General features: G+C 40.5%; 1 protein-coding gene across 1 annotated transcript in view; it reads right to left on the bottom strand.

Moving 5' to 3' along the window:
• The window catches only part of THSD7B (thrombospondin type 1 domain containing 7B), a 273,934-nt gene that overhangs the window by 171,178 nt on the left and 81,762 nt on the right, over window positions 1-20,994 (bottom strand). The window contains exons 5-6 of the mRNA XM_074145144.1: window positions 16,597-16,752; window positions 14,681-14,878 (exon numbers count right to left, since the gene is read on the bottom strand). Of these exons, the coding sequence (XP_074001245.1) occupies window positions 14,681-14,878; window positions 16,597-16,752 (354 nt within the window). The remainder of the gene's footprint in view (window positions 1-14,680; window positions 14,879-16,596; window positions 16,753-20,994) is intronic.

Genomic DNA, 20,994 nt, shown 5'->3' on the forward strand with positions numbered 1-20,994 from the left:
GGGAGCACAGGTGGACTTTGTCCCTCCAGCAAAGCACCCTGGGTTCACCCAGTCCCAGCAAACTCCCTGCTCACTTGCTAGGGGCAGATAAATATTCTCACTTCTTCCGGAAAAGTCACTTTTCAAACTACATCCATCTCCCTCTGTAGCGCCTGAATCCCCACAGACACCACCAACCACAGGACCAAGACGGGAACTAACTTTGTGTGATTGTTTTTCCCTCCTTGGTGATATGAAAGGAAAAAGCACTGCCTTCTGCTTGCATAGCTGCTGAGCCAGTCCACATGGATGCATTGACTCATCCATCCTGCTTCTCTTTTTTTCCCCTCTTTCTGGGCTTGGGAATTACTGGGTCAGTGTGAGGGTTCATTGGTAGCAACATCATCAGGCAAGTGATGGCAAAATATAGACCACAGCCGCCAGAAAGGAACTGAACAAATTCATGCTTACAGACCAATTCCCACATCTCCACAGGAATTTCTAAATAATGCATCTGTTTTAAGAACCGTGGTAAAAGGATACACTAAAATCATACAGTATGGGGAGACAAGGTTTCAAAATTGGAAAATGCATCCCAACAATACAGGATGATTCAGTTTCTAAAGAAACTCCATCTCATATATACGTTCTCTTCAAAAGCTTTGCTCTGACATTTGCAAACTGCCTAAAGATAAAAACTGAACAGGCTGTTTATTTTAAAAGGAACTATGAAATATTTTATCCTGTTACTTGTTTAACTCTTCTAAACAAAGGCAATACCTAATTTGAGACAATTACAGACGTGCTTCATCCAGACAGAAAGAAAAACACCAAACAATGGAATTTTAAATTGTTCTCAATCGCCTCGAAGAGCTAATCTTTCTCGATTCACTAATTCGCATTCACTCCAGCGCTTCACAAAAGCCACCATTTATTAAATATGAGATTCAATTCACAGATAAACAAATGCGACAATGTAACCTACACTTAAAATAATAGCTTGGCTTCAAAGTTTTGGGGGAATTAGGAGCTTTCCCTTTTTATGGTTCTTCTCAGCACTATTTCTTGTCACAACTTCAGAGCTCAAGTCCTGTAATCGAGGGCCACTGAGCTCGTTTCCAGACAAGCCAGGATCTGTGTGAGGATCAAATCCCATCTCACAGAGAGCCCTGAATTCAGTGGGAAACCTGCCAAGAGAAGGATGTTAAAGAGCATTCAGGAGCCACATCCCAGGGTCATTTTCCCTGCTCTGCAATTTCTCTGCCATTTCATCACATGTTCTCTTTCCATTATGGCCACCTGACTAATCACAAATTGCTGCCTAATGAAGAGTACTAGCATTACAATACTTAATTAGAATTAAGAGGAAGATTTACTTTAAAAACCTGACAGACTAATATGCTCTGGAGCCAATCTCAGTAGCGCAGAACTAGTCCAAAGTTTCCATGTCCTGAATTCTTAATTAAAAGTTTGTCAAAACTTCTTATTTTAAGGGGGGAGCCTTCCCCTCCAGCATCTATTAACCTCAAAACAAGTGACTAAATTTGTTTTTAATCAGCTCTACTTCATAAACGGCTTGATAAAAAGAAACTCAAAGAAAGTGCAACACTTATCTTTAATTTCCACTCAACAGCCTTCGAAACTACTGTTTAAAGGGGGCTTTCACAATCGTTCCTTCCCAGCACCCAATGTGCAGCACTGAAGGAATTTCAGCTACAGGAAAAGCCTTCTGTAGGGCCACCCAGCAGGAAAGGATTAAATTACACAAAAAAAGCCCTTCCTTTTTCCTCCACTACAAGGGCTATGGTAGAGATCAATGTGAGACGCTGTCTATTGAAGTTAGACTCGAATTATTCCCTTACAGAAACCTCAGGAGAAAGCGAGTGCTGACCCCACAGCACGGCACACAGCCAGACCCCGGGTGCAGCTCCTTCACCTCATCTGAGGAACAGCAAGAACAGAAGACCTCATGGCTCCAGGCTGCTCCCAGCGTTTCTTCTACCTGGACTTTTCCACATCTCTCCTCTCCCCACAGCCCAAACCCTCCCACAGTGGGAGACCGAGGGAAGCCCCCAGTTTATTTCTTTTAATAGTATCTGATGACAATAAATTCCTAGATACTACCTCTTACAGAACTTGAATTTTGAAGCAGTTTTTCCTTTCATGAGTTATATCGTATCAGTTGGATGCCAGCCCACTAAACCTCACATACAGAATGTAATAAAATACAGCCAGACGTTTCTTTACCCTAATGATCTTCTGTTTAATTTAAAGCCTTTATACTGTTTTCGGTACTTGGAAAAAAAAAGTCTTGGCTAAAGTAATTTTGAATGGAGAATTGGGCAATTTTCTGTCTGTTAAGAATTAGAAAAATATCAAATGCATTAAAAACTCTTTTCTGGCTTGTTTTAGCCTGGCGCCCTAAGGAAATCAGGATATGCTCTTGTGTTGTTTATCCATCTGCTGAGCATCAGAAAATGTTGAGAGTTTTTATTAATGTAAACAAAATTTGACAGAGGGGTTGGTGGTCCCTTAAAGATTCAAATTTCTACTTGAAGCAGCAGCTGAACCTTGGAGAAAGTCACAAACCATCACCACTACTGAGGGAAAGTTACCCTTCTGCCATGGTTGCTGGCTGGACACGGGCTGGTCAAACACCAGTGCCCAGAAGAGGACAAACACTACAAGTATGTAGAACATGAAGATTTCCTATTCTTCTTTTTTTTGTTGGGTTTTTTGTTTGTTTGGGGTTTTTTTTGTGAACGCTATGAATAGCCAGTGGTTCTTTTCACAGAGCACCTTTATATGTCTCAAAACCAACAAGGGTGGGACTAAAGGTTAATGCCTTAGGGACCCTGCTTGAGATGAGGAGGATAAAAAGATGTCATAAAGCACCCCCACTTCTCATATTCCTCAAGTTTGCGTGCCCCGTGTTATGTGTTTGAGAGACTTACCACAAACATTATCAAACCATATACAAGGAGGGAGGATGGGTATGTTAAACAATTCCTTCACCAGTAGAAAAGCAGTGAAATCCTTAATCACTTTTGGAACCCGTTTAATTCCCAAAACCACAACCCTTATAGATGAGATTCACCCTCACTGTCACACCTTCCATCTGCTCCTCCTGGTCTTCTGGTAATCTTAGATACCTTTGGGTCACAGATGCAGGATCCTGACCTCAATAACACTTTTCAAATCGATCCTTCTAGCCTCCTTCTCCTCTTCTATCCACATAAGTTAATTTGTTAACTTGTCGTTTACCTACTACCTACCTTTCACACACAGTTCAAGAAGGATCCTATTTTGCTCACATCTCCCTTTGTTGAATCAGCGTTCCCTAAGAAATACAACAACTCTCTAAAGAGAACACGAACTCAACACATATGTGAAGTTATGTTTAGTTTAAAGAAAACAGCCCAGCAGGTATTTTAGGCTGCATGCTCCATTTCACTGAGAAAACAGGAACTGCTATTGGCACTTATAGGAATTTTTTCTCATTTTTTACTGAAACAATCTGGGATTTTTGTCTACAATATATTGTGAGAGGCAAAACCAAATAAATCTACTTTAAGATTTCTTTTCCAGACCTAAAAAATTACCTATAAATACTTTCGCAGTTATAAAATATAATACGAGAACCTTATTTCAGTCTCATAATTGATAGACAAAAAAGCATCAAACCCAATAAAGATTCCCTAGACATTAAAAAACACTTTATAAATAGTTCAAAAGTATACACTTGCACTAGCCTTGTATACAAATATTAATCCTTCTATACAATTTCTTCAAACCTCTTGCACCAATGTAACAGATCTACAGGTCACACACACGCCATGCTCTTTAGGTAACCTTTATCACAAACTCAGATCAACTTATGTCAAACTTATTCCATAACATTTAAAACACAAAGGACAATACAGATCTTGCCATAATAAGGGATGTTTATATTTTTCTTAATGTTTTAATTCCCATTTCTGAAAGGGCTACCTTGAACCTTCATTCCAGCTCTACAGATGTTTGAAGCTCAGGTTTGTCTTTTTAAAAAATCGGCACCTGCTGCTCCCTCTCGTTAATGCAAGTGGGAGATGGATCTTTGAAAATCCATCTCCTCTCTGCTGAAACAGCCATAAGGAAGAAATGGCCTTTGCCTTCACCATTTTACACTGCTCTGAAGTCTTGAAAAACATCTTTTGGAGACATTAAGTACCAAAAATGAGCACTAGATACTGAAAAGAATCATAGGTTTGCATAGAAATTCCATTTGAGGGCATTCTCCATGGACCACAAGCTCACGCTCAGCTCACCTGGCACAGAAAAACGGTTTCACAGGTAGCTGTAATACCTTATATTGACAAGCACAGGGGGGATGAAAGCTGACTATATCCCTAATCAACTCCACTGGTATCTGTCTGCCAACTACACAGAGCTACCATCACCACTGGATGCCGATTATAGCTGCCTTCTGGATGACTGACACAAATCACACCACCAGCATTTGAAAAAGCACAGCCACAGTTCAGCTGGAAATCACGCAACATATTTGCATTCAAAGGTAAAGAAAATTAATCAAAGTACGTTTGAGTTTGTCCCCTAGATTCAAACCCACAACCTTCCAGCTTCCCAGCATTCCATATTTCAGCCTGTATTTTAGCACGATACGCCTGACTCACAAAACTTCTACTACAAGAATTGCTTATAGACCTCTGAGTTTCCCTCTTCCCTGGCTTGCGGGCCGTATGTTTGTTATGAACGTGAACGAAGTAAAACTGTTAAAGGGTGACTAAGGAAAGAAAGCTCTTACTTTCCAGCAACTTACCCGAAAATTAACCTAAAGCTGCTCTTCTGTTTCTTTTGCAGACATCCGTTTCAGTAGAGGATGCAAAGAGAGTAAATTCAATTGAATTCATGATGGTGTCTGCCCTCAGATTGTCAGTGCCCCACTCCTAGAGCAGGTCACACTCTGCATTTTGTCTTTTTAAATGTTTCCAGTAGGAGACATCAAATATTTGGCCTGGTACCAGCTGCTGCGAGGTAAGGCTTGACGAAGGTAACTACATCCATTCCACCTGGCTCGTAAACAGCCAGCCTGCTCAAAGAGCACATCAATCTTCATGACTACAAAAAAAAGGAGGGTCTCAAATCTATTGAGCAAAACACACACTGTTCTTAAGGATTCCTGAAGCACTTATAATGCTCATCAGCCTTGCTACTACTACTACGCTACTACTGCAATATGCTCCTTCCACCACAGCTACAGAATGAGACGTATGGATCCTGTCTAATTGCTAGAAGGCTCTGCACGTTGCCTTTAAGGATTTGCATTTCTGACAGTCAGGAAAACACACCAGTTTGGGATCAAGAGCTCCAATGATGGGGTATGGTGGGGTACAGTCACAAACTAAGAGGAGGAATGAGCCATGTGGTGCAGGAGGCTGAGCCCCATGACAGTAATTGAACCCGCAGGCTTAGAAGAGCTGGTACCTGTTTAATTTTATTGATTGCATGTGCACATGTGTCGAGTAACTGCCTAATTTTATTGTTCCCTACAAAATAATTCCAAATCTTACAGCTGTAAAGTTGTCTCACCGCCAGTTTGCATTTACATGAATAGTCCATAACGTACACATATTAATCACACCCTCCTCAGGCAAAACTCCCGCTGTGTGTTCTGTCCTGCTAATGCTGACGGCACACAAATTTGACCAAAGCAGTATATAAGTCTGTCTTTTTGAACCTCAGTGATTTAAGAAGCCGAGACAAAACAGTTCCTAATCCATCAACCAAGCTATTTAACTTTTATACATCATTCTCTGCGTATCACCAGAAGCGCACTCTCCACGCAGCCCATCGCAGTGAGTCAGAGCCCTCACGGGTTCGCTCCACGTACAGGCAGATCTGGGAAATAGCATCGCTGAAGAAAAATTGATCTTCGTTACCCCATGTATTAAGGTCAGATTAAAGACAGGTGCATTCCCACATGAACTTGAAAACAAGTCTTTTAATTTTACAAACAAAACTTCTTTTAGCTTCCAAAAGTTTCAGTTTCTAAAATAGAGAATGATCACGATCTACTTGTACAGGAGAAAGAAAATCTAGATGTACCTTTAGAGGTGGTATTGTGTCACTGGACACAATTCATCAATGGAGATTTAAGATCTTATTCTGATATGTCAGAACTTATTTAAAACTTACTTTCAATACATTGAACACATTAAATCTTTTCTCTGAGAAATAAAACAAACTCTGCAAATTCATTCAACATCATTATTCCATTACAAGATGAAAAATCAAGAATTCTTCCCCAGCTAAGAACTTGGCTGTGCTGAGACTTATGTTAAAAAAAAACTTCCCAGAATGCTGCCAGACTCATGCCCTTAACCAGGAATAAAACCAGACCGTCGTCTCTCCCAGCAGCCCCTTCCTTCTGGCGGCTTCAAGCAGAGCGGCTGGGGATGCTCCTGCCCCTCCCGATGCTGTGCAGGGAGTGGAGCACACAGATGCCTCCGCGGACAACCCTTCTCAGGGACCACAGGACAGGCTGTGATCAAACCGCAAGCACAGACAAGTAACTGAGCACACCGATATTAATATTCTACCCCCAAGAAGGCTTCAGCTTCCGTAAGTGCGGAGCTTCATTGTCAAGCTCTGGCAGAACATAATATTGGATCTTAAAATAACACTGCTTTGATTACTTTACTTTCCTTTACTCTTCACTTGAATTCCAACAGGATTTCAGTGTCTGCTCTGTCAATAGACCCGTGTGAATAATGGATTTCTGTTTGGGCACTGAACCAAAAAAAAAAAAAAAGAAAGAAAGGAAAAGGAAGAAAAAACTCTGTAACACTGTTTTAAGTAGACTGAAGAGAGACTGGGGGAGGACTTAGGAAAAAAGTCATTTCAAGATAAGGCAAAATGTTTGTTTAAGCTGAGAGGAATATTTTGCTTTTATATTAACAACCTCTTTTAAAAATATTTGGATTTTTTAATTTTGTTAAAGGTTTGGCATTGTTTATCTAAAAAAAAGCAAATATTAATCTTTTAATCTAAAAAAAGCTGAAAGAAAACATTCTGACACTCTGAAATATATTTTCTTTCATTTTACCAATAAAACTGTCAGATGGAATAGAAATTTGGGAATAGGTACAATTCAACCCACACATGTTACTTTTTCAGTGGACTTATTAACACTACAAACCAAACCCCCTCTTGTCTACTCAGCAAGTGCTATGTTCTAGGTACCAACTGCCTAAAACCAAAGAGATTGCACAGAAAAATAGAACAAAACTGCTGTGCTTACCAGAACTGCCAGAACAGCAGCAGTAGTAGTATAAAGAGTTCTGCTCAAAAGCAAAAGAAGCAACAGGTCTAAAAGTTTGGTGAACACCCTTTCTTTTGTGGGTTTCTTCTATTCACCATCCCCCTTCAAATAAATATGCCCTGGGGTTTTGCTGATTGGGTTTTGGGGGTTTTTTGGCAGGGTGGGAATTCAAGTTAGTACCAGGAAAAAAAAGAAAAAGAAAAACATTAGGTTTAATCATCTGCCATAACGCTGCTGAAATGAGGACGATTGATTTTCTTCCTCCACAGCGATTTATGTTCGTGCAGCCAAGCCAAGGTCCAGCAGCGCCAAGGTTCAACGAGCCCAGGCTCGGGCGATGGGTGCTGCACCCTCAGCTCAGGCAGCTCATGCAGCTTGAAGCCAGCAGCTTATCCCACTGAGAATACTTAAATGAAACACCTTCCCACCATGACAGCTATGGCAATGGGATTGCAGCATGTTATTTCTAAGATACCATCTTGGGAGATGGTCTGTAGCAGGGTGGTTCCCCCCTTACAGCTGGGAGTCCCAGGACCTGCTAGATATTCAAGGATGATTCAAGGATTGGAGCATCTCCCTTATGAAGAAAGGCTGAGAGAGCTGGGACTCTTTAGCCTGGAGAAGAGAAGGCTGAGGGGAGACCTTATCAATGCTTACAAGTATCTGAAGGGTGGGTTGAAGGAGGAGGGAGCCGGACTCTTTTCAGTGGTTGCCAGTGAGAGGACGAGGGGCAACGGGCACAAGTTGGAACATAGGAGGTTCCACTCGAATATGAGAAAAAACTTCTTCACGGTGAGGGTGACAGAGCCCTGGAACAGGCTGCCCAGGGAGGGTGTGGAGTCCCCTTCTTTGGAGATTTTCAAGACCCGCCTGGATGCAGCCCTGAGTAACGTGCTCTGACATGCTCTGGGCAATCCTGCTTCGGCAGGGGAGTTGGACTAGATGATCTTTATGGTCCCTTCCAACTCTAAAAATTCAGTGAAATATTATTACAGTTATCAGATATGGCTGAGAAGGATGCACAGAAACCTCCAAAGTGCCTGGGAGCACAGAGGTGAGGCAGAAGCTGCTGAAGAAGGTGGTTTTGTGACAGGTCCCAGGAACAGTCATTTGGGTGTTACAGAAGAGTGACAGGGCTGTTCTTCTGGGCAACCCCCAGCACCAGGACTCTGCTCCGGCATCTCCCTGTCAGCCGCCCAGCCAGCGCGTGAATAAGGAGCCGATAGACTATTTGGCACTGTTACAAACACTGTCCTCAAAAAGGAAGGCAACCCCACAATTTTAATTCCCACAAAAAAAAAAAAGGAAACTCTGATACCCAAGCTGACAGTACAGAAAGGCAAATACTCAGCAGCTTTTGAGCTTTGATTAGATTTGTTAACTAGGAGTAGAGTAAAACCGCCCAAATCCAGCCAAATCACATTACCTTTGCATTAAGCCTTGCCGATCTGATAATTTCTGATTAAAACAATGGAGCCTTTGGGTATAAATTATTTCATGTTTTTTATTATTTAGACACTATGCTGTTCACTATCACAGAGAAATCGTCTTTGCTACTAATAGTTCTTCTGGCGGGAATCGGAACAAGCAGAAGCTAATTAATAAATGATGACATGGGAATTACAACAAAATGGACTGACGACTTGCGGGTATGATTCTGAATAATAACATTTTACAATCTATTCAAAAGCATTGCTAATAGGTGAGATTTAGTGTTGCCAGAATTTTTTATAAAATGCTTGAAGAATTAATTGTTACGTTTTTGAGTCATACTTGTTATTTCATTAATTTATTGCTGTACTTCCTTTCACATCTGTTCTCAGGTTGTACTCTTCACCATAATCAGTGCTGTGTTCACAGGCTACATGACTATAATGTGCATTTCTAAAAACCACAGTTTGGCTCAACCTTTGTCTTGTTTCAATCTATTTTTCTGTTATTAATACAGCTTAAAATAGATATGGAAAATAACAATAAGAAGGCTTCCCAAATTCATAGAGTCATAGAACAGTTAGAGTTGGAAGGGACCTTAAAGGTCACCGAATTCCAACCCACCCACACTTCCCACTAGAGCAGGTTGCTCAAAGTCCCATCCAGCCTGGCCTTGAACACCTCCAGGGATGGGGCATCCACAGCTTCTCTGGGAATCATAGAATGGTCCGGGCTGGAAGGGACCCCCAAAGGTCATCTAGTCTGACCTCCCCGCAGTCAGCAGGGACACCCCCAACTAGACCAGGTTGCCCAGGGCCTCGTTGAGCCTCATCTTGAATATCTCCAGGGAAGGGGCCTCAACCACCTCCTTGGGCAACCTGTTCCAGTGTTCCACCACCCTCATAGTAAAGAACTTGTTTCTAATATCCAATCTAAATCTGCTCTTCTCCAGCTTAAAGCCATTGCCCCTCGTCCTGTCACTGCAGGCCTTTGTAAACAGACTCTCCCCAGCCTCCCTGTAGGCCCTCTTCAGATACTGGAAGGCTGCTGCTAGGTCTCCCCAAGCCTCCTCTTCTCCAGGCTGAACAACCTCAGCTCCCTCAGCCTGTCCTCGTAGCAGAGGTGAAACCTCTCTGCTAGAGAGGAAACCTGTTCCAGTGCCTCACCACCCTCACAGGAAAGAATTTCTTTCTAATATCTAATCTAAATCTCCCCTCTCAGTTTAAAACCGTTACCCCTCATCGTATCACTCCACTCCCTGATCAAGAGTCCCTCACCATCTCTCCTGTAGGCCCCCTTCAGGTACTGAAATGCTGCTATAAGGTCTCCCTGGAGCCTTCTCTTCTCCAGGTTGAACAACCCCAACTCTCTCACCCTGTCCTCATAGGAGAGGTGCTCCAGCCCTCTGATTTCATCAGACTAGACAAAAAAAAACATTTATATGTTAAATCCAGTTATATTTCCTAGCATCTACATCAAAAGACTGGGAAACTACCTATGAAAGCACAACCAACTCTGCTTTGGGCTGAAGCGTCACCTGCTGACCCTGAGCCAAGTCCTGCCGCCTAACGTCATCTGCAGTTTTCTGCGCGCCGCTACAGCACTGAATTCCCTTCATCTCACCACCACTCACAGTGCCTCCACCTACTACTCTTCTTCTTTAAGAAGCAGAGCACACAAAAGATTATTTTGGTCATTGTCTTCAAAAAAAAAACAAAACGCAGTACATTTTTGGCTACTGTCCAACTGCGTTTTAAAATGCGAAAGTTTTGATCGCGTTCATGGTTTTGTATCTAACGAGCAGCAACATTTAAGGAGAGTAAGCAAACTGGAAAGTTTTCAGAGAGTTATTTTCATCCAGTCAACGCTAATCTAATGTTTGTCGGTTCTAATCAAGACTGCCCAAATTCACATGTCAAATACTTACAACTACCTGATCAAGAATACATTACAAACAGGAGATCATTCAATTCCTTGTGGAACAACTAAAACAATAACTCTGAGAAAAATCACAAATAATTTCTGGGTTGCCTGTGAATATAAAAAAAGAATTTTCAAATAAATTCCTTATCTGAATTATAGATCCATGTACCCAATGACACAGTTACATAATCCAATTTTCAGTACCATCATCCGTTCTCCTGTACCATTCTTTTGGCTTCACAGACTTCTCCAGAAGCATCCGTTGTCCTTCACTAGCTAAATAAAAAACACTTTGCTGAAAAATTTTGTTTGGAAGAAGCAGGCAATATAGGCCTTTTCCCATTCTATGCATGACTTCACACATTATTTAATTTCATTTGATTTATTACACTACTGTCTTCTGATGCCCCAGAAGAGGCGCACTCAAGGGATATGGACCAGACACAAAGAGTTTCTTGCAAGCATTGTATGCATGTTCGATAGCTTATTAACAAAGATTAGAGACACTAGTAGGTTGGAGCAGACAGAAACCTAACAATGACAAAGTAATGAGGTGATTACGGTCTTCTCATTCATCCTCATCTATGCTAACTACTCCAAATTACAAATTACAGACTCCAGCTACTCCATGAAAAAATGCTGTACGTAGTATGTGCCCTGTGGAGGCCTCTTTATTACGGACCCCCTACATTAACCTATTTAAGGAATAAAAAGTCATTTCTGTACCTCTAGACCAAGCGGAAGTAAGAGTGCTGCATCACTGAAATTCATACAAAGAGATCAAACTCATTACAAAGAGATATTGCTTTGACATGGAAGTCCTCAGAGAAACCTTGCAAACCAGAGTTGGACCCATGTCTGACTTGGTCCTAAGTTGTTCAAGCTCCAGCTCAGGCCAGCAGCAGTTTGTTACCTGGGTCAGCACCACAAAATCTTCTCACCAGAAATGAAGGGGGGCTGGGGAGAGGGGAACAAAGAAGAAGAAAAAAAGTCACTACAAGGGTCTTCCAAGGTTGGGTTTGAGTTGGAGAAAGAGGTTAGTTAGCCACTGCTCCTTGCTGCCCTCCCAAACATATTCCTCCTAAACCTCTACCATGGCAAAGGCTGGCACCAGGAGCGTGCAAGACACGTGGCATGGGAGAAAGACATTGGGGAGACCAGAAGTGGGACAGAGAAGGGCTAACACCTTGTTAACTTCACCCATCGTCTATCAACATATATCAAAGACACACCTCCAAGCTCCATGATGCCGGAGAGAAGTTTAGGCCAACAGGATCCCACAGGGTCTGCTGGTAGCAGCAAAGTCCTCTTGTCACCAGAGACAGGACTGAAAAACATGGCCAGTTCCCTCCCGCTACAGTCAATGTAATTAAAGCTCAGTTTTGGCAAGGGAAAAATCAGTCTCCTCATGAAAAAGGCCTCAGGTCTCTAAGCCATGGAGAACAGCACGCAAAACCCAGCAGTAGAGCAGTGCATGGGCCAGCGAGGGATACGGCATGTTCAGCCAAACTGTGAATGGAGCAGGAAGAGGAGACTCAGCTACTTCTAACTTCTAAAGAGAAGTGAACTATCACACTGCAACAAGAAGACAGCATCATGCCAATAAGTCTGGCACTTGTATGAAAACGAAGACATCTTGCAGGCAGGGATACACAGAAGACCCAAAGTACCCTAATCAACATACTCCAGGCACAAATGAGCTGCTGTTAAGATGATGATATATTGGATTCTGTCATTTAACAGGGTCCAAAAAATGTATTTTTTAAATCCCGTTAGGCATTCAGTGGAAATACTGAGCAACAATGCCAGGCACGGATGACAGATAGAGAATGACTGGATAAAAGACTGGATTTTAGGATATGGAGCTGAATTCCACAAAAGATGCTTAAGTAAATCAAAATACCAGCACATCATGCAGCTACCCTAAATGCTTTCAGCGTGGCAGTTACTTGCACAGAATTTTGAACTGCGTAATGGTATGCATTAGTATAGGCCTTATGCTATTTTACCTGTAATTGATAAGTCTCAAAGTTTCACACGACTCCCTGCTGGTTTCCCACTACCAACAAACCAATTATTCCAGGCAAAACACTTTATGCAACACTACTTTTACTCTTTTTTTTTTTTTTTTTTTTTTACTTTTTTAACTCCAGCTTTTAGCCAAGATAATAGACCACTTACTGCAATGGGAATCTACTTAAGAGAACATTACAGAAGGAAAAAAGGTTATAGTAAACAAAGCAACTAGTATTACTGCATTGACAGAAGAGGAAACAAATTGACTTTTTTTTTTTCAACTTTGACTTTAATGACCCTGCCAGTCCTATCCTTCCAGATCAAAAACTCAGAAAAGCTTAAAAGTAGTATTAGCCAGTGCATCTCATCTGCCCAGTGATCTGGATATTTCCTTGTGAAACCTTCTCAATTAGAACCAGACAATGATCATGTCTAGTGACGATGTTTGCCTCGGGGTGACGGGGTGGGAAGAACGTTCCAACTTTTTTTTCTTGGTAACTAGAACATACACAGAGTAATTGAAATGAAAAGGGTACTGTGAGACTTCCAGTATCTTATTGAACAATTAAGTGAAGAAGAGACACTTCAAAGGCATGGTTTCTTAAGGATCATAGTCACAGAGAACAGTTTGATCAGAGATCAATGAGCATCTGCCATGTTATATGTTTTCCTTCCAAGTCACAAGTTGGTGCATAAAAATGGATGTTGGCACAGTTTGAACGGCGTGAAGTACACGCAACTCATTAGCAATACAAGACTTCATCTGCACACATCACTGCAGGACCGGACCCACCGCCACGATCACACATCGGAAGAGACCACTCAGACCAAATTCCGAGAGAGCTCTCTGCTCTCCAGTATATTCCAGCTATGTCATTCTGTAACAGTTGAAGACTTTTTTTTTTTTTTTTTTTTGCCTCATTTTCACAAACTTACAAGAAAACCACCTATATTTGAAATGTATTTCAGGAGAACCTGTGCTCTTCAGAGGAAGCAGCCATCATTTCATTCTGTCACATCCTAATGCCTCGTAAATGACACGCTATTTATAACCACTTGCCAATTAACCCCCCTTGTTATTGACTTGAAATTGTTTCCTGTGATTGGTATGAGCACCGTGTAAAAGATGTCTCCATTGCAGATGTAACATCAGGTTCTAAAGTTCCATAATTTTGCCATTTTTGAGATTATAGCACAGTCTCACTATGACTAAGGACTGCAAAATTGTGCTCCATGTAATTGAATCTAAAGATCTGACAACACTGACCTTATCAAGAAATGAAACTTTTGGCTGAGATTCAAATCATGCACAAGAACTAAGCTCTTGCTGGTTGTTTGTAAACGTCATATAAAAATGTACTTATTCATTATTAACAACCTGTAAACTGAACACACTGCAGGTCTCAAACTGCTGCCAAGTAAAGTATTACTCAGTACAATCATTTCATTTACATCTAATTCTTGTATTAATTTTGGCAGCACAACCAAGCAACCCTTCTCATGACTGTAAGAGGGTTATCATAATGAGATAAACATTCACACCGCACACTAAAAACTGAGGGTAAAAGAAATGCTAAGCTTAATTTTGATTAAAATTAAGGTTAATTTAGTAAGATTAATTTTGTGAATGCCTGCAGAGCTGCTGGCCTCAGTCATGGCCCTACTTTAGTACAAGATGCGTGAAAAAAAAAAAAAAAAAACAGGATTTTAGGGAGAACCAGGCCATTGGTTTCCTACTTTTGTTGTGATAAGGCCAGTGGTGACAAGACATGACCAGTACTGGTGAGCCATCTCCTCTAGGATAAAATAGAATAGAAGGCTCCAAGCAAAATCCCGGGTAGTATCAGCACTGGGATTTTGTGAGAACACAGTCAACTCAAAAATCTGAAAGTTTCATAAAAACTCAGTAAGGAGCTATTGTAAATAATCGCAATTGCTCTGCAGCAGAATGCCGTTTCAGAAGGCGGCACAAAAAACCCATGGCGCTTTTAAGATGATACCATTACGTACCTTTCTTGTTCTTGCACACAGCCTTCAGCATGCGGTTTCCAGGTCCACATTTTCCACGTTCAGTCACACATATTCCTTCCGAAACGATCCACTCGTAACACACTGGATCTTCACAAGGAATAGATTCAATTAAATGCGGACAACCTGTCAGGGTGCCTACTGGGTCCACGATCACTTCCCTTTGTCTCATTCTAAAGCCTGGAAAAAGAGAAACTGAATTAACCGGAAAACAGCAAAAAAATAGTTACACCAACAATCCAGTAGCAAGAGGACTATAAAGGGCAACGGGAACTGGGGTCTATAAAGACAAACAAGAGCACAACCCTTCCAACTGAATTGATTGGGATGGCACTTGGCTGTATGTATGTACCCACAGTCCAGGCACGCAAAACCCAATAGTGCGTAAAGAATTTCAACAACCCACATTTTTCACATTTCTTTCTCCTTTTCATCAATGTTAGATAGAAAAACACATGTCCAAATACAGGAATTTTCCACTGATGCATATATTAATGTGGTAACAACATTAAGATAAAAAGAGAGAAATAGTCAAGGAATTGAAGATATAAAGAACATCTATATTCTGCCTGGGAATCCACTAATGAAAAGACTTGTTTTGAGATACAGAAGAGCAGTTTACTAAGAAATTAGTATTCTGCTTTATGAAGGTGTAAGGATTTCTGATACATAATGCATGTCAGACGTCTTTGAAACGACATCCTATTAAATTGGAAGATTCAGATGTAAAGTGGAAGAAAAAGGTTACAGAAATAATGAAAGAATTGATTACATAATCTACCTCCTTCTGAATAAAACCAAAAGTCATGTTGCTATATAAAATGCCGAACTAATACGCAAGTATCTTGCAGCATGTTTTGTTATGTAAATGACACAGAATGCTAAGAAAGGCAGACAAAAAATAGATGGTGGTCTTTCCTACAGTAGTCTCGGGCAAGGAGCAAATATACAGCATTAGTGGAAGCCACATGGAAACACCTCAGCTGTGAAACAGAAAAGAAAATGAAAATAAAACATTCAGAGAATATAACGGACCAAACTCCTACTGTTCTCAAACCAGCAAGAAGAAATAACTCTAAACAACTTAAAAATTAAATGGTTTTGCAAATCTTTATATTTAACCATGTATTTTTTATTACTTCTTTTTTAATTTGAAAAATTCTGACCAACTCCAGTCGCTTCAAAACCTTATGCCATTTTTCAAAAACGTATGCCATTTTCAGAAAAGTGTAATTTCCAAAAAATAATATTGCATTGACATGAACTGACACGAACTCCAACAGTTGTTTTTTCATCTTAGAGCCTTAGGAAAGGCTCTGCAATGAATCTCAAAGTGTTGCAGCAACAAACGTGTATGGTAATCAATTAAGATCCAGGGGCATTAAATTACATTTGCATACTCTTCTTCCAGGGATTTAAACCAAACCCAGAACAATGAGAGCAATCTCTGGGGTCAGCCTAATTCCAGGATACACCTCAGCCCTGATTCCCTCTAACCTCACTCAAGCATCGCCCTGGAACCCAGGAGTGCAGCAGGACTTCCAAGGGGGATCAGAGCAGGACAGCCTGGCACTACAGAGGTCTGCAGCTGCTATCCCAAGAAATCCTCCTTTTCTACAAGTTCAGTGCAGGACAAAAGGATCTGAATCAGTTTGAAAATCTTATCTTTTTTTTTTTTTTTTTCCCAAGAATAACTACAAAAAGCTTTTAAAGGTCATATTCCACTCCTGTACGCACATCTAAGAGCTTCATCCTATGTTAGATTAATTTAAAACAAAATACATTAAGCTCCCCATGTAGAATTTGACACCACTGCTTTTGCCATCTTATCATAATATTCCATTACCCGTTTTAGATCCCCCAATGCTGCAAATGCAATGCACAAGAGCATCCATTACCTCTTCTCCCATGGTGGTCCTGGCAGTTCTCATGGAGGCAGGGGCCCCACAGCGACCAGGCAGACACCACACACTCGGATGGGCACGGCAGGTTACACAGCTGGGAGGAGGAGGGAGCAGGACCCAGGCAAAGCTTCCCATCAACTGGTCTAGTAACTAAAAGAAAAAAAGGAAAAAACAAAAGTAGGGCTGTGACTCTGCCCTGACCAATGCACAGATCTCCGGAGATTACTGCTGGCCTTAGTTTTTCAGAACTCACCAAAATCCAGTGTTTTTTTAGGGTCTTATCTCCCAGAGCAAAACGTTAATCCTCTGTTCAGCAAGGCACAGGAAGTTTTATCTAAATCATCCATATTTAGCAGGCCAATTAAGACCATGGTAAATGGATGACTTAATAGTAAGTTTAATGCTGATTTTCTGCAACGCTGGAGCAACAACCTGGCATCTAAACCCCCACGTCTATGGCCAAAGAGACCTCTTTACACTGTACTGAAGAGAAAGACGCCTGCAAAGATAATCCAAAAAGCTCACGCTGCAGTCGGGAGCCAGGCAGAGGGAGGTGACAAAAACCTGAGCATGGGGAAATGTCCCCATACCCGTCCCCTTTCAGGGGCTCTGCCACCTCTAGGTTACAGATTGCAGGGTCCAGACCTTTGAATTTTCTTCATCTACTTTCAATAAAACTGAGCAGAGCTCTTGGTTTCTTCTACACAGACATATACAGAAAGCACTTCTCCAGCCTGGGAGGTGAGACTTTTACTTGAGTTGCCCGCACCCAAGGCAGGCATGGATCTCCAAACCTCTTCATCTATGAGATGAGGCCAACCCCAAACTCTGCCGAAGGACCAGTTTAGTTGATTCTGACAATAAATTTGGAAAGGTGATTCCCTTTGTATTTTCATTTATCATAAGAGATTTCTAGTTTCAATTAACTTCTCTCGCCTTTTTACTCGGGGCAGAGGGAGGAAGGAAAAGAAGGGGAAAGACTCTTAAATCTTTCTTCTGTGTCATTATATGATATTGCATTTTAATTACGTTATGGGCTGAATTTGGCTGTCCCTTTAGATAAATCAATATCAAAGCAGTCTTTCAAAAGGCAAAGGCTTGTTTGAGTTTACTCTGCCATGGTATTACCAAGACTTCATTAATTTTTATAGCTACTGAGTTTGCTTTATCCTCATTTTTATTTTTAATGTGTATTTTCCTTTGCTTCCTGCATGGAATTGACTTGAAAAGAATTTATAAAAATATGCCCAATATATAAGTAATCTTTTATTTTGCTGATATTTTACCATTTTCTTTAAAATGAATCATTTAAAGAAAAGCAAAACTTTTTTTTTTTTTAACACAAGACTTCAGTGCTCAAAATCCCAGTAAATTTTCATTTGCACATCCTGAAGCTGAGACTTAAGACCAATATCAGTGCTTATGATTCCAGCTCATCAGAATAAGAGGATTCAACAACAGCTGTGATTTAATTTTAACCTGAAAGATAATACGTTAGTAAAAAAAGACCATTTTCTGAATGATTGCTGAGACACTGTAAGGTCTTTGACATGTTCATTTAGAGATTACAACAAGGTGGCATAAATCCAATTCACCCGAATGCTAACATAAACAGACCTTTTCTAGAGATCTTGCGAGTGAAGTGACAGACAGAATGAGATAAATATTAGAGTTTTAAGGATAAGGGTATTTATTTTACCAAGAAGTCTCACGCATGGCTTAACCTGCCTTTCAGCATCAAGCTTTCCAAAACTATCATTTTTTGAGGGTTCGCTTGAAGAAATGGAAGGAAATAAAATTGAGTGTAGATGGTAGACCCAAGGAATAAAGTCCAGTCCTCCTCTGCTCTAACTCAAGGCATCGTCGTTAGCAACCGCTCTTTCCTCCTCACTCATTTTGAGATTGTTTCTATATTGCAATTTAATGATTTAAAAGTGGAAGCCACTACATAAAGCACGTTTCCTGCCTTGAAAACTAACCAGCTACAACCAGTGGTGCTAAGGATATTTTAAATTAATTTTGGATAAAAGAAAAACAAGAAAAAATTATTACAAAAAGTTAAAGGGGCAGGTTTTTGTTTGTAGGCTGAGTCTACCAGCCATCCCAGACTCATGGAAGACTCCTTCCTACTCTGGAGGAAATCCCTGCCTTCCTCTTCCTGTTCCTCTTCCTCCCTCGGGCTGACATCCTACTTAATTCTGGCACTGGGAGCTCTTTTCCCAGGACCAATATCCTACTTGTCACTGGAAGAAGCCTGCTTGTTTACCCACTTCCTTATGTAATTCTATATATTCTGTAAAATGTAAATCAGAAAATACACAGGCTATTCTAATCAAATATCCAAATATATTCTAGGTCTGTGCCAGCTTATACTCACTGTACACTGACTACAATCCTCCAGTGAAACTCTTCAGGAATAAGACAAGAACAAAAAGAAACAAGACGCATTAATAAACGCACATACAATTGCATCCTTTTCCAAAACCAGGAGGGTATAAAGAGCCACAATTTCCAGCAGGATAGCCAGAGTGACCGGATGGACCAGCATGGTCCTCTATAAAAGAGTTTCATCCCTTCTTCAGCCATTTGACTGACAACTCTGACTTCCAACAGTTGATTTCTATCAGCTTTATTTAAAAGCTTGATGTGAATTTCTATTGCTATTTTTTGTACTCTAATAAATACCTTTTTTTTTTTTTCCTTTTTATTTTAAATTAACTTTGAGGTGTTTTTTTCTGTGAACCTTTTAAATGCCAAAATTCTCACCCCCACCAGCCTCCAAAAGGGTGCAGATAGCCTGGCTGGGGATGCCCTGTTCAGGACAAAAACCTCACGTGATGCCTATGATAAATGAACACAGCTGCTAGGACTGTCTTTACATACTGGACAGCCTCCTGATTTTGTTCAATAATTGGCTTTGTAATAACATTTTCCTACATTCACACAGAAAAAGTTCTCTTTATGCAATTATTTCCCTTGGAAGAATATCAGCCCCTTTTTGAGGGGAAGAGGAAGGCAAAAGCCACGGAAAAGCGAGAGGGGGAGGCAATATCTTTGATTCAAGTAGCAGCTTATTTATTACACTTGTTCATACCTTTTAAAATCCTGTGTTCTTCCCAATCTATAGAAGAAACTTGAAAAAGCAATCAAGTACTAATCTGGGAGCCTCTGAAACATTGCACATTTCTATAGCTGTTATATTGAATCTATCCTTTATAAATGTGACTACAGCTGTTCCCAGCACCAGTGTCTGCCTCAAGTTTGAATTTTACTATTTGCCGTTATTTTCAGGTTATTGCTACCAGCAGGAGATAATAAATTGGGTTCTAAAGTATCTTGTTTCCCTATATATTTTTACTGAGGTAGTGATTTGGAGGAAGAGTGGAAGAGGAAATCAGCTCTGATATGATTATTTCCATAATGTAATTTTAAGCCAATAAATAAATTATCTGTGAATATAGTCATATGGACACATACTCGCAGGCATACATATCAACACTACGCTAAAAAGTAATGATGACCAGACAGAGGGAGAAATGTATAGGTTGCAGTGATTCCTTTCAAATTTAGTTTTTTAACCCCTCAGGAGGTAAATAACACTTTTTCTCTCTCTTTTTTTTTTTCCCTGGTTCTTAACTTCATTTCCCTTTTACAGTGAAATAACAAGTATTTCTGATATTAACACCTAAATGAGACATTTCTAAATATCAATAACATATCTGGAATACACACAAAGATATCAGGAATGTCTCATATACTGGTGCAGCCATATTTTAGCTAATATTCAATTCTCAAGGCAAAAAAAACCAGATGTTTACCATAACTTCTGGCAAAAATAAGCCAAATTAACAATTGCCAGGGTACAAGAAAGGGATGGCATATCTTTGTGAAAGTTCTTACTGCCTTTGCCAGGACTTACAAACTAAAGACACTTGGATCAATACAAAGGGAAATTACTTGAGAAAATCACAAAGGAATGAGCTGTGTTATAAAAACACCTACATGTGTAAAACATAATAGGGATAAACCCAGGACAACATTTGTAAGTAATTTCGCTAACCTGAAAGACTTGTTTTTATAGCAAAAACAAAAGATTAGACAAAGGAGAAGTGGGGAATGTAATTTAAGTAGCCTGGAAATGGCGCCAACCCGACTCCAGTGCATCCCTCCATTAAAAAGCCTAATGCACCCCACGCCTGATGGAAAGGGTGCCTTTATGCTTTTAAGCAGAATCAATTAGTTTTGAAGCCACAAGGCACAAAGTTGAAGTCCTATTTTCAATTAAAATCTATTTAATAGACAAGAAACAAAGTATGAATAGGAGGCTAATCACAGCATGAAAGAGGGTTAATAGCGGATTGCCAAGAGCAACAACGGTTTAATGTATTTCAG

This window comes from Numenius arquata, chromosome 3 (assembly GCF_964106895.1).
Source record: "Numenius arquata chromosome 3, bNumArq3.hap1.1, whole genome shotgun sequence".
Lineage (NCBI taxonomy): Eukaryota > Metazoa > Chordata > Aves > Charadriiformes > Scolopacidae > Numenius > Numenius arquata.